This window comes from Saccopteryx bilineata, chromosome 4 (genome assembly GCF_036850765.1).
Source record: "Saccopteryx bilineata isolate mSacBil1 chromosome 4, mSacBil1_pri_phased_curated, whole genome shotgun sequence".
In the NCBI taxonomy this organism is placed as follows: domain Eukaryota; kingdom Metazoa; phylum Chordata; class Mammalia; order Chiroptera; family Emballonuridae; genus Saccopteryx; species Saccopteryx bilineata.
Genome location: NC_089493.1, coordinates 21,393,984 through 21,408,564, shown reverse-complemented (window position 1 = coordinate 21,408,564; position 14,581 = coordinate 21,393,984). Strand labels below are relative to the sequence as shown.

At 36.1% G+C, this 14,581-nt stretch overlaps 1 protein-coding gene across 5 annotated transcripts in view; it reads right to left on the bottom strand.

Annotated features, from left to right (window-relative positions):
• Positions 1-14,581, bottom strand: part of CEP128 (centrosomal protein 128) — a 447,508-nt gene that overhangs the window by 231,030 nt on the left and 201,897 nt on the right. For all 5 annotated transcript variants that reach the window (XM_066276450.1, XM_066276451.1, XM_066276454.1 and 2 more), the window contains one exon: positions 9,411-9,603. In XM_066276450.1, the coding sequence (XP_066132547.1) occupies positions 9,411-9,603 (193 nt within the window). The remainder of the gene's footprint in view (positions 1-9,410; positions 9,604-14,581) is intronic.

Below are 14,581 nucleotides of genomic sequence, written 5' to 3'. Positions count from 1 at the left end.
ACATGGGGTGAGATGCAATGGAAAAATAATGATCTATAAAACAAGAGATTAAAACTTAATAGAGAGAGAGAGCAGGCTGACAGCTGTCAGGGGGGTGCCAGAGAGCTGGGTTAGGGGTGAAAGGATTGAGCAAAAAAGAATAAAAGAGAAAAACCCATGGACACAGACAACAGTGTGAGATTGCTGGGGGAGGGAGCTGGAGGAGGATATAGTTGGGGGATAAATGGTGATGGATAGAGACTTGACTTCGGAGTGGTAACACACAATACAGTGTACAGATGATGTGTTGTGCAACTGTGCGTCTGAAACCTATATAGTTTTGTTAACCAGCATCACCCCAATAAATGCAACAAAAAGGAAACCATATAAAAAGATATACACACAGATACCCAGAGGAAAATGCAGTAAATGACAAATGTCATGTAATTACAGCTTTAGTAGTAAAAGGAACAATTCTAGTAAAAGGGTTGGTAAAAGGAACAATTCTACTAGCAAGTGTGATAATGAGGGGAGAGTTTTCATAGAAGGAAAGGGGGAAACGGTGGGGTTCCTGTAAGAACAAGAACTTTATTTGTTCAGCAGTGAGAAAGCCACAAGGGTTTCTGAGCTGAGGAGCAGGGGCTGAGAGCTGTACTTAATGAAGATTCATCTAGCAGAACTGATTAGAACAGCAGTTGTGTCTGCCTTCACACGTGTATGTTTTCTCTAAGGAAATGCTATGGGACAGAGGTCAACTGTAGGGTGTGTTACAAATAATTTATTATAAAAAAATGCAAAATCAAAGTGTGAGAATGATTTACTTTCTTGTATCAATCTCAGCATATTTGAGGTAATTTCTAAATGATGCCATCCTTGCCAAATGCTTTATCAGATAGCATAGAAATGGATAGAGGCTAGCTAGGCACAGGAAATGGGGTGAACTTGGACACACCAATCAGAGTGTGCCTCCTTGGGAGAGTCATCTGTCTTGGGGGCCTTTGGTAGACCAGTGAAGTGGGAGGTAGAGACTAGAAGTCAAGAAGATCTTCAAATAAGAAGCTTCTGTGATCCTTTAAGATATGAAGTAATAAAGAGCTACATAAGACAGAAGTAGTCTGACTGGAAAGGAGAAATAGATATGTGAGAAGTAACCAAAGAAAAATGTGAAGACACCAGTTGCAAGGGACAATGGACTGGGAGAAAGTAAACTTTCCTTCAAATCTTAAGTGTAAGGGTAAGTTTTAAGTGCTCTCATAAGTTACAGATGAATGGGTGAGTGGCAGGAAAACTATATCAATAAATAATGTACACTCAAAACATAAACAATGCAACCCCATGTCTAGCCTACATGTTAGGAAAAATGCCTACTGTTCATAAGTCCCTTCCTGGTCTCTGTCCTATGAAGAAACTCTAAGACAGTATCCTCTGTTCCGCCACCCACCACCTGCGGAAGTGGTACAGACATTCAAAGAAAGAGCAAGGAAAAGAAATCCGCTGAAAGGGGTTTCTCAGAACTCTAGGAACAGTGGAATCAAAAGAAAAAACCTTAAAAAGTTGAGCTCACCATTGCCAGAGACAAATCAGGGACACGAGAACCTTTTGAATTGCAGTAGTTTTTAGAGTCAGTGCCTCGAACAGCACAGCAACTTTACAGCACTGAAAAAAAAAACTTTATATCTCTAATATTAATAAAGGTACTCATCCTTAGAACCATCTATAAATCCAGAATAATGGCAGATAGTATATTGGATTCATCACTAAGCTGTTTCTATGCCTTGGATATGCACACATGACATGTATTTTTTTTTTTTTTTTTTGGAAGCAGCTTGCAAAAAATATAGCTGTGAGAGATATTCTAAGATGTGAATTAAAACTCAAAAAGTTTCTACTAAAACAGGTCTCTCAGTCTTAACATGGCAAATCCAGTAGCTACCTCCTGTTTCGTACTTTTCTCCAAACAGGTAGTAAGCCTATACAAGGCAAAGATCAATTAAACCCAATCGCAGATGTTAAGAAGCTATTAGTCAAAATAAAGAATCACTATGAAAAATATTGTAATGTGAAACTGCCAAAAATAGTAGCGTATTCAAAGTGCTAAACAGGTGATGGCAGAATAAATGCCTCACTCTTGCCCTTGTTCTTTCCAAGATTCAGGTCTCCACCTTTCCTAGGGGCCTCACCTACCATCATGTCCATGGGGTCTTGCCACATAATTTACCTTTCTTTAACCTGCTCAGCCTCTCATATTCCTGTAACTTTCTAATAATACTTAACATTTATAGTCATGCTTAAGCTTGTCTATAATCAGTAGCAACTAGAATATAATAATCTAAAAATTTCACTGATTCTATTAAAAAGAAACTATTTTAGACACACATTTTTCATATTCTCTGCTTACCTTTTATGATATTCAGGTACTTTCAAATTGTTTTTTACATGTTATACAAGAGATCTAACTCAAATCATAGTACAGAATGGAGCTAGAATTACTACTAACAATGTTATAGTATCCCCAAATGAATCGGGAAGCTCTTAGAGAATATCATTGTGAAGGGCATAAAAATATAAATGATTTAAATATGTCTCCTGTAAAATGTAATACATAACTGAAACATTATAAAAGACAAATACTGTTACCTAATCCCAGTATCATAAACAAAATGCAAATCACTCTGATTAAGTTCCTTAATTTCTGCCAAATATTTGTTGATTTGTCCTTGGTTATATAGAGTTCGCCTTAGTTCTGCAGAATTCATTATGACTTTTTTCATTAACCATTAATATTATGGCTCCCCTATTAACGGTGCAGCTGTCATTCATTCATTCAGTCACTCACTGCTCAATAAATATTTGACATATCGATTACATGGCAGGTTTTTTTAGGCACCGAGGGATATAGCAGTGAACAAACAAAAATCACTACCTTCATGGGACCTCCGTTTCAGTGGATACATTCAACTAAATGCATCTTCTCAATTGTGTGTCTACTCAAAACTGATTGAGGCAAGAAACAAGCTCTTTCTGGGCCAGGACAATCCTCTGAATACTACCACACCCACAGTCACTGCTAATGTAGAACCTCAAACTGCTGAACTGGAAAAATAAAAACGTGGAGCTATGATGCATCGGTTGCCCACCGTCTACTTTCTGGCTAAGGCACAGATGTGAAACAAAGACAAACCACCAACCAACCTGAGCAGTTAGTCCTCTGCTGCAAAAACAGTACTTTCTAAAGTGGCTGGAGGACTATTTCCCTTCCTCCACATCCTATCAGCTCCTCCTTTTTATTCAAAAGAGGAAGCTCCATGACAAAGAGGCCTTGGCAATGGCTCATTTCATCCTTAAACCTACGTTCCCAATATGTGATATATGACAGGAAGGAACAGGTTCAGGAAGCCTCCATCTATATACTTCATGCTACTGAGAATTACTGTATCCCTAGGAATTGTATTTATCAGAGTATCAGGGTAGTCCAGAATCGGTGAAGATCCCACCTAATTCAACAAAGCCAAATGAGAACATCTTCTCCAAACTGAAAACTGAGTAAGAAAATCAAACTTTTTTTTAAGAGAAAGGAATTTCAGAGGCCCATGTCAATTTCTAATTCCACCAGAAAGAAGAAATTCTGTACACCAGTCACAGCCAAAACCACAGACTGACTGGAAAACACATTTTTAATAAGAGTTCATAGTTTCAGTTTAAGGCAAAATAAATTAAGAAAATATTCTACTCTATTTGTTCATAATCATTAGCATTTTACATGGCAAGAACGCAACTATATCATATTATACAGATGTGCCTCCTTCTCAAGATCTTTGAAAAAAGAAACCCAACATTCACATAATTTTAGATTTTAGTAATACTTTGTAGTTTCAAAGTATTCTAATAAAGGAATATAGGCATATTCAGGCATTATCAGAATATTCATAAAGTAGACAGCCGTTGGTTTACTAAGAAGTTATTAAAAATACCGTTAACTACTAATATAAGTTAAGATAATATCCTGCCTAAATCCTCCCAGCTGCAGTTTACATCTCTCTGCTCTTGTCTTCATCGTTATCCCTAACAATAAAGAATTTCTCAGTCCACAACTACTAAATTTCTAAGAGGTCCATGACATTAACTCTCTAACAGATTTCCTTCTCCTTCTGTAACAATCCAGCACAAACGTGCAGGCCTGGAGCAGCTCTGGAATCCATGAGACAACGCAGATCTACAAATCTGGCAGCACTCAATGCCAGAAACTCCTCGGACATGTGCCTCAGTTAACCTGCATGTGTCAGTTAATATGACATTAAATCAAATAAAAAATATTTATGCAGAGAATGGTGTTAATTCCAGAAAATAGGAAGTTTCTCTGTGATGTTTCACTTATACATAGGTTAGCCTTGTTGTAGCTAAGTTTCTAATATGCTGAAGGGAATCAAATATAAAATCAACAATTGATTTTGATATTTCAGAAACATTTGAATTTAATAATCAGTTTGGCTGTCCTTAACTTCTATCATGTATACCACAATAAACAAATGCTGATTTTTGCCAGAAGAGATTTCTAAGCAGATCAATCCTGCACAGAATCTCTCATCCTCCTTTCATGTCATGGAAATCCTGCTGCATTCTTCAAGATCTTAATCAAATCAGAAATCCTACTAAAAACTTCCCCGTGTGTACCTCAACAGAAGTCATCAATGTTCCACTTTACACCAGGAACGTGTTGCTTATATTTCTGATATCGTATTTATTTCATCCTGACTCCTAATGAATATGCTTGGAAGTCTTCAACTACAACAGCTTTTGGTTGGTCTTTATTACTTCTATTACCAGACAGCAGTATCTCAAACATACGAGGCAAAATCTCGTATGTTTGGGGGTTTATTTCATTTATGATAAAAGAAAAACAAAAAAAAATATGCAAAATATGGAATCCTCTTTCTTTCTCACCAAATCAATCCTTACTTCATGATGCTCCTATTTTTTTCAACGGCTATACCTCTGAGGCCTTCGAGTGTCCCGTGAGTCTTCCTTCTCTCTCACTCACACTGATCAAACTTGTGCTAAGTCCTTTGCATTTGTTACCACTACAAATGTCCTTCTTCAGTTCCTCGTTTGCTTTCATTAAGACTATTACAATAGGCTCCTAACTGGATGATTCCCACAATTAATACTAAGATAGCCTCTAAGATAGCTTCAAAATATATGAAGCAAAATGAATAAAGCACACACACAGAACCTCAAGGTAATATTGTAATTGGATATTTTAGTAATCTTCTATCAGTTACTGATAGAAGTAGATAAAATCAGTAGAGATATAGAAATCACTAGAGACATAGAACATGGTGAAATAACTTGGAATAATTGACATTTATAGAACATTCCACAAAAACTGCAGAATATGACTTATTATTTTATACTATACATAGAAAATTATACAAGATAGACCACATTTGGGGCCATAAAACAAGTCTCAATAAATTTCAAGGATCAAAATCATGAAGAGTATGTTCTATGACCACTATAGTATTAACTTAAAAATCAATAATAAAACATCCAAGAAAACCTGTCTACATAATTGGAAATGAAGCAAGCAGTACACTTGTAAAAAAAGAAAGAAAGAGAGAAAGAAAGAAAGAAAGAAAGAAAGAGAAAAGAAAGAAGAAAAGAAAGAAAGAAAACAAAACACCATGGGTGAAAGAACTCATGAGAAATAGTTTCTACTTCAAATTAAATGATAATGAAAATACAACTAGCAAAATTTATGGAATGCACTTATGTACTGCTAAAATAAAACTTTATAACTTCAAATGCTTTTATTTGGAAATGTAGGCATTAAAATAAAGCTTGCAACTTAGAAGCCAGAAAAAGAGCAAATATACACAAAGTTAAACAGAAGGGAGGAAATAAAAATAAGACTAGACATCAATAATCTATAAAAAAAATTTAAAAAGTAAAATAAGTTCTTTATTTTAACCTGTTGAGTAGTAAGTTTTTTTCATTCTTGCTGAACCCCAGGAGTAAGATTTTTTTTTTTCAAAAAATGAAATTAGTTACAGTTTTATTACCTTAATATCACGTTTGTTTGATAACCAATTTATGGAAACAAGAACATTTGCCTTTTTTTAATGTTGCCTTACACAGTTTTACAATAAATCGATCGTACTCTAGATGGTCAGAAGGCACAAGGATGTATATGAACGTTTGTACTACTCAAAGGGTTCAAATATTAACAAAACACTCAGCAAAAATTATAAAGAAGGAAAGATAAAAAATTACTATTATCAGGAATATAATAGAAGGCATCTGTATACATATTACAGAAATATAAAAGAAATATTATAAAAAATTATGTTAATAAATTCAACAACTTAGATAAAATAGATAAATATCTTAAAATACATAAATTAATAAAACTGACTCAAGAAGAAATAGAGCCTGACCAGGCAGTGGCGCAGTGGATAGAGCGTCGGACTGGGATGCGGAAGGACCCAGGTTCAAGACTCCGGGGTTGCCAGCTTCAGTGCAGGCTCATCTGGCTTGAGCAAAAAAAGAAAAGCTCACTAGCATGGACCCAAGGTCACTGGCTCGAGCAAGGGGTTACTCAGTCTGCTGAAGGCCCGCGGTCAAGGCACATATGAGAAAGCAATCAATGAACTACGGTGTCGCAACGAAAACTGATGATTGATGCTTCTCATCTCTCTCCGTTCCTGCCTGTCTGTCCCTATCTATCCCTCTATCTGACTCTCTCTGCCCCTGTAAAAAAAAAAAAAATTAAAAAAAAAGAAGAAATAAAAATTCTAAATAGCCACATTCAAAATTGAAAACCTTCTCCAATAAAAACTATAGGCCCACATGATTCATTGAAGAATTCTATCATATATTAAAAAATAATAAGCTTTACAAAATAATAACAATAAGCTAGAACTAATGAATGAACTTAATAAGGTTGCAGAATATATGTTAATATACAAAAAATCAACTGTATTTCTATAATACTAGAAAATAATTTTGGAAATTTGAATTTTAAAATGTTATTTAACATTATAAATCAGAAAAAAATAGGAATAAGTCTTAAGATGTACAAAACCTAAACTGCTGAAAACTACAAACCTATGAGAAAAATTAAAGACTAAATAAATGGATCAAATGGCCATGCTGTGGATTGAAAGACTCAATATTAAGATGCTCATTCCCCTCAAATAACCTAACCATTCAATATAATCCTATCAAAACAACAGTAGATTTTTTAAAATAATGTGACAAGTTGACTCTGAACTACAAAAAGAAATACAAATGATCTATAGACATAAAGCAAGCAATAAATTTTCATTAAATTCAAAAAGTAGAAATAAAAGCAATCACCTTGAGAGACTACAAACTTGACAGGCTTACCTTCCAAAGCTTTTATGAGAAGTCGGGCATTTTTATGTAATTATCTAAATGCATAATTATTTGGTTCCTTTGGATTTCTCCCCATTGACAGTTTTATATACTTATAATACATTATGTATTAATCCATATTAAAAGAAAGAAATCATTTACTGGGTGACAACACTGATAATATTTAAAAAAGGAAAACTGAGTTGTAATCTAGTGTTAATTAGTAAGTATTCCTTAACATGTAAGACTATATAACATTTTATGCTAAAATTCCATAATTAGATACCATTTCACTGTCCTAAAAAAAGGAAAAAAGTTCAAGAGCATCCTCTGACTTGACTATCGGCACAGTTTATATCTTTTGATCACACCAGTGCAGCAATGCTCAAAGAGTAATTTAGGGACTGCTCAACACTCCATAATAATCTCACCAAGATATTAGTTGCCTTTTTTACAATCAATTTCTCATAAATGTAAAGTGCATTTTCCACAGAGGTTACATGACATGATGTAACAACACATGAAATTCAGAAGCAAAAATGAAAATGCAGCTATCTTCTAAGACAGCTACTAAAGAGTTTTACATAAGTGTAAAACAATGCTATTTTTAAATATTCTTGTCTTAGAAAATAGTTACAGTTCATTAATTTTTAGTATTAGATATAAAGGATTTATAATTATCTTAAAGGAATGTTTTTAATTCTTAGTTTTAATTTTTAATTGGTAAGTATTGATACACATATTGCACAATAAAGTTTTTGAGAACTCAGAGCTTTTACAAATATAAAGTAGGCCCTTGTCTGTTGGCTCAGAGGTAGAACATCCATCTGGCGTGTTGATGTCCCACGTTTGATTCCCAGTCAGGGCACACAGGAGAAGCACCCAACTGCTTCTTCCCTATCCGCATCCCGCAGCCATAGCTCAAATGGTTCAATCAGTTGGCCCTGGGAACTGAGAATGGTTCCACTACCTCCGCCTCAGATGCTAAAATAGCTCGATTGCCAAGCAACAGAGCTGCAGCCCACCCGGGCAGAGTATTGCCTAGTAAGGGCTTGCTGGCTGGATCCCAATCAGGGCACATGACAGTATCTGTCTCTGCCTCCCTACCTCTCACTTAATAAAAAAATAATAAAAAGAATATAAAGTAGTCCTGATAGCATAAAAATTGAGAATCACTGAAGTACAGTAATAAATAATTTTAAATGGTATAGAGAATAATCCTGAAACTAAAATGAAAATCAAAACATTATTTTAAAATGGATTACCATATTAATGCTTAGATTTTCCTGGTGGAACACAATATTAAGTGTCCTTTTGGATCTTTAATTAATAAAGTTCACTAATAAAAGGCCTAAGGTCAATGCCTGATACACTTGGGATCCCCACACATAATTTGCTTTTTTTTTCCTCCCATCATGATGCATCCCCAGTACAACCAAACAGAAAGTTTTCCCAAGTCTCTTGTTTAACTTTTAAAGTTAAGTATTGCCTACATATTAAGCATAAAACTCTGTCCCCTGCTTTCCCAAACTCTCCTTCCCTTATTGTATTTCTTTCACCATTGTACTTAAAAAGCTTCCTATTTTATAATTTACCTACTATTTATTACATTTACTTTCTGTTGCCCCGCTCAATATAAGTTAAACAAGAATAGGATGTTTTCTGTTTTATTCACTAATGTATCCTCAGCACTGTAGTAGTGCCTAAGGTGAAATAGAAATGAAATAAGTTATTTGTTGAATGAATTAATAAAATTTTAATAAAGTAAAATATAAATTTTGGCATTTCAGGGGAGAACAACCACATCTTATCACAACGCATTCAAATGGCCAGTAGACACAAGAGCTATGCAGACAGCTGGGATATGGTAGCTGATGAAAAAACTCTCGGAGTGAATACAATTTTCCCTTCTGGATGTAACAGAAGAAAGGAGAGAGAAAGGAGAGGAGAGGAATATGGAAATAACCTGAACTGGAGGTAAGAGGTAGGTTTTTTTCCCAATCCTAGACTCCAGAAATACACACAGAGAGAAATAAGAGGCAGAGCGGCCGACGCACCTCTCTTCTCGCGATGTATTTCCTCCAGCAGCTGGTCCTGCCTTTCCATCTGCTCAAAGAGACACTGTAGCTCCGAGTCCTTGTGCTCGGCCACGTTCCTGAGCTGCTGTCTGCACAGCACCAGCTCGTGCCGCAGGCTCTTCTCCCTGTGCTCTCTCTCCTTCAGTTCTTCGCACAGCCACTGAAGTTTAGTCTGAAAAATGACATTTGTAGCTAATTTTAAAATATAAAAAGAAAAAAGCCTAGAAAACATTTTAAAACAGAAAAAGATATTATCATAATAATATGAACAAATATAGACAGTAACTGACAAATTTAAGCAAAATAAAAACACAGTGGTTCGTAGCAGTTAAAAGTTAGTGTGAAATTAAACCATGATTTTCTTGGATTTTTTTCCTTGGATTTTTATAACAATTTGGTATACTCTGTCATCTTTGGAAAGGCTATATTCTACTATAGAAAATGTGGCCCACTACATCTCTAATCGTACAATTAGCCCCTTAATTTGATATATAAAACAGTTTAGTAAAGCATTTAAAAATCAAAATCACCCTGAAATAGGATTAGTGATTTGTTATAAAAGGAGGTTTTATTTCAGAAATTAAAAAAAAAATTCTAGTTTCGCTTCCTAAAGTTGCATAGTCCCAGGGTCTAGCTAATGATGTGGAGAGATTCTCTACAGGGTTTAGGGAGATAAAGTTGGCCTTTCCCCACCTTGAAGAGATGAGGAAATTTCACTGAAACAACTCTCCTTTTCATAGACTCTAACCCAGGGGTCGGGAACCTTTTTGGCTGAGAGAGCCATGAACGCCACATATTTTAAAATATAATTCCGTGAAAGCCACACAATGACCCGTGTACCTTACACATTATCCAATAAAAATTTGGTGTTGTCCCGGAGGACAGCTGTGATTGGCTCCAGCCACCTGCAACCATGAACATGAGCGGTAGGAAATGAATGGATTGTAATACATGAGAATGTTTCATATTTTTAACGTTATTATTTTTTTTATTAAAGATTTGTCTGTGAGCCAGATGCAGCCATCAAAAGAGCCACATCTGGCTCGCGAGCCATAGGTTCCAGACCCCTGCTCTAACCTCACCATCTTTAATGTTTAATCTGCTCTTGCCCAGTGTTTGCACTACTATTTAGAAAACAACTTCACATGTCCCTTTTCTCACTACATTCCTACTTACTCCATCCAAATCTTTGGCCTGTGTTAATGACCATTCCTATGAGGGGATAATGAAGAAATAGCAAATCTGTTTTGTCATAGCAATAATCCTATTAGTTAATGTAAAAACAAAACAAAACAAAAAAACCCTCTGAAATAAAGCACTAATCAAGTTTAATATGTTCTTATGAACTGAATTACGTCTCCTCAAAATCCCTATGTTGAAGACCTGCCTGCATCTCCATGCGACAGCACTTGGAGACAGGTCTCATAGTGAGGTAATTCACATTAAATTAGGTCATAAGGGTGGGACCCTTGATTCAATAGGGAAGTTGAAGAGACACAGGGCTTATAAGCAGGTTTGCACTCCCTCACCTTTCTCTCTGATTTTCAACCCCCCCAACTTCCTCCAACTACCCCATTCCCAATGTGCCCATGCATGAAAAGTAGCATTCTATAAGCTAGAAAGAGGAGGACTTAACAGGAACCAACCCTGACCCCCTGATCTTGACCTCTAACCTGTAGGACTGTGAAAAAATCAATGTTTGTTGTTTGAGCCACCACTTAGTCTGTGGTATTTGCTATGGTAGCCTGAGCAGACTAATGCAATATGACCTATGGCTTCAGTTTATTCACAGGAAGCCTTTATTCCACTGCCACACAAAATTTAAAAATAGGCTATAGTTAGACGCTTTTTATGATTTGAATATGTATGCAGAATATATTATTAATCCTACAAAACAAAATACCAAGTTATGAAAATTTAATCAACCAATAATCAATTATGAGAATCAGTGTTTGTTAGAGAAGCACCCAGCATCTTCATTAAGTATCTTGTACAAACAGCTTGAAACACAGTATAGGAATAACTTTAACAATTGCAAATAATAATTAGCTGACAAGGCTATTAATCACAATACAAACAACATTCTATTAACCACTCACAAGAGCATTTTTCGGGTTACATAATAGGCTCATTTGTTTAACCACTTCAACAAGTATTATAAAATAAACTAAAAGAAAGAATTTCTGAATAAGGCAGTTTTTATGTTCATAGATGACAGCTTATAATTAGGTGGGAATATTTATAATTATTTAGTAAAACAATCAGAATGGTCTTTTTAATCTATAAAAATATCCTTACTGAGATTTAGTATAATAAAGAAAGGACCCAAAGCTAAAAGTCAAGAAAAATGAAAAATTTGAATAGAAAGACTATAGCTGATGTCAGCAATATTAGGACCCATAATTATGCTTGGCTAGCTTCAAAAGTCATCTGAGCCACCAGCCTTCATGACAGCTTCTGTATACCTCCATCACAGCTCTTACATATAATATTAAAATGATCCACATAAATGTCAGCATTCCTAGACAAAATATGTTCCTCAAGAGGATGTCTTCAGTCATTCTTATGTCCAGAGCAGACAGCATAGCATCTAGGGCACAGTAGTTCCTCAGTAAATTCTCTGTTAAACTAAATAAAACATGGTCTCTACATCCCCTGTCACCCTGTCAAGACTTATGAAAAAAACAAATCTCTAATCCCTGGGAACTCCTTGCCTGGCATTCCTTAATAACCATCTCAACCCATTTCCTCCCCATAATGTCTTATTCTTACCATTCACTGGTTGTTTTATCTGTGGGCCGGGTCCAACTCTAAATTGGACTTCTTGTGTGTGTTATGTCAACAAAGCAACAGTGATACAATCCCCACCCAATCCTCTAGTTCTTTTGGGATTAACACTAAGAGAAGAAATTCATTTGGCCGGTTTACAAAAACAATTACCAAAGGCCTTCAGAGGTCCTTCCAATACCGCAAGATGTCAGCATGGGCTTACTGAATAGCTATTTTACTTCCCCTAAAGTTTTTGTGCTTTGATTTCAGATCTTATCTTCAATACTTATAGAGCTGTCCATTCATAGTTCATGGGAATTACAGTACTGTAGCCCATCAATAACCTAAGCCATCTTTCCAGTAAATAGATTCAATTCCTCCTTAGTCAGTTGGTCAAAGTGGTATTGCTTATCAGGACCCTTTTACGCTGTAGAGGAACAGTTGTCTCAGGCGGTATTAAAACCCATCTGATCAGAAGTTCAATCCCATTAAATGATAAGGGAAAACTGCTCACTAGCTCCCAAATTAAAGAGCTATGATTAAGAGTCATCTCTGGGTCTCATAATTTAGCTGAACAACAGCAGTAAATGCTTTCTGTTCAGAAATGATAAAGATTTTAACTTGAAAGAAAATCCAAGTCCATTGCTCTTGTCAAAACAGTGAAGTTGGGAAAAAGAAAAAAGAGAAATGCTTTACTAATGTATAACAATTTTCTAGTCAAAAAACTCTAGGACGGCAGAACATGTATATCCTAAATTTCCTTTGCAGGTGGCATAAATGCAAATTTGTATTTGGTTCTATAAAAAAGGTTTAGGAATGCACAGGCTTGTGTTCTTAAAATAGGATAGAAAATTTTACAAGGTTGGGTAAGTTGCTATGTCTAATCATAATACTGTTAGTTTCTTATTGAGACTCGTTTTGAAGGGGATTCTAAGGCATAACTGGCCTTCAAAGGTAAACTTTGTCTTCCTACCACCTCCCCCCTGTACCCTGCCCCACCCATCTTGGGCATGATCTGTGTTTACTCAAATACTCTCATCTTCTTGCCATTGTCATTTCATAATTAGCCAACTGAAAAACTTGTACACATTTCTTCTATGACCAAGTTTAAATACTGCATTTTTGCAGAAGCCTTCTGTGACACGCTGGCAGCATCATAACCGCCCGTCCACCCAGCACAGACACCATAGTTCTTCCTTCTCCTCTGTTCCTTTGTCAATGTGTACACATTTCTATAACAATATAACACACCTTAAGGAGATTTAAAAATTGTTTATATCACCATTTCCTATGTTAACTTTGATGGCTTGCTAACACTTATAGTCCCAGTGTCTATACACAAAAAAGTACGCAATCAATAAAACCTGGTAGGCCCTGGCTGGTTGGCTCAGCGGTAGAGCGTCGGCCTAGCGTGCTGAGGACCTGGGTTCGATTCCCGGCCAGGGCACACAGGAGAAGTGCCCATTTGCTTCCCCACCCCTCCTCCGCGCTTTCCTCTCTGTCTCTCTTCCCCTCCCGCAGCCAAGGCTCCATTGGAGCAAAGATGGCCCGGGCGCTGGGGATGGGTCCTTGGCCTCTGCCCCAGGCGCTAGAGTGGCTCTTGTCGCGACATGGCGACACCCAGGATGAGCAGAGTGTCGCCCCCTGGTGGGCAGAGCTTTGCCCCATGGTGGGCGTGCCTGGTGGATCCCGGTCGGGCGCATGCGGGAGTCTGTCTGACTGTCTCTCCCTGTTTCCAGCTTCAGAAAAATAAATAAATAAATAAATAAATAAATAAAACCTGGTAGAAAAAAAACTTTAGATGGCAATACAAATAATGGTAAGAACATTAATTGTGAGTCTGCATAGCATATAATCTATTTTCCCATTCTTTATATGGCACTGGAAAAGTTGCATACCTTCTCTGAAACCTCACTTTTCTCATATTTTAAATAAGGACACTGTATAAAATTAAAGGTTCTTTCTTGTAATAAAACCCTAAATTGGACCACAATTGGTCAGGTTTGCAGTACAGTTGGTTTTCTTACAGAATATAAATGGATGGAAAATTTAACAGTTTACTATGTTAAAGATGAAAAACTCGAGTCTGAAAAGCCTATACTTAAGTATTGATACTTAAATAAACAAATGGTTATAATTTTCTATATATTTTAATTTCTATATACCTTAATGTCATGTATTTGAATTTCCAAGTTGGTCTATGAAGAGAGCTGATAATTACCCAAGTGTAGAAGAATCTTTTTGTTAAGATTAGCAAATTGTTCAATTTCACGTATATTCGCTTACCTTCCTCTAAATTTGAATCACAATGGCAAAGAACCAGGAAGCAGGGGAGCCATCTTCAGAATTTACAGTTAATTCCTCCAATTTTGTAAATGAGG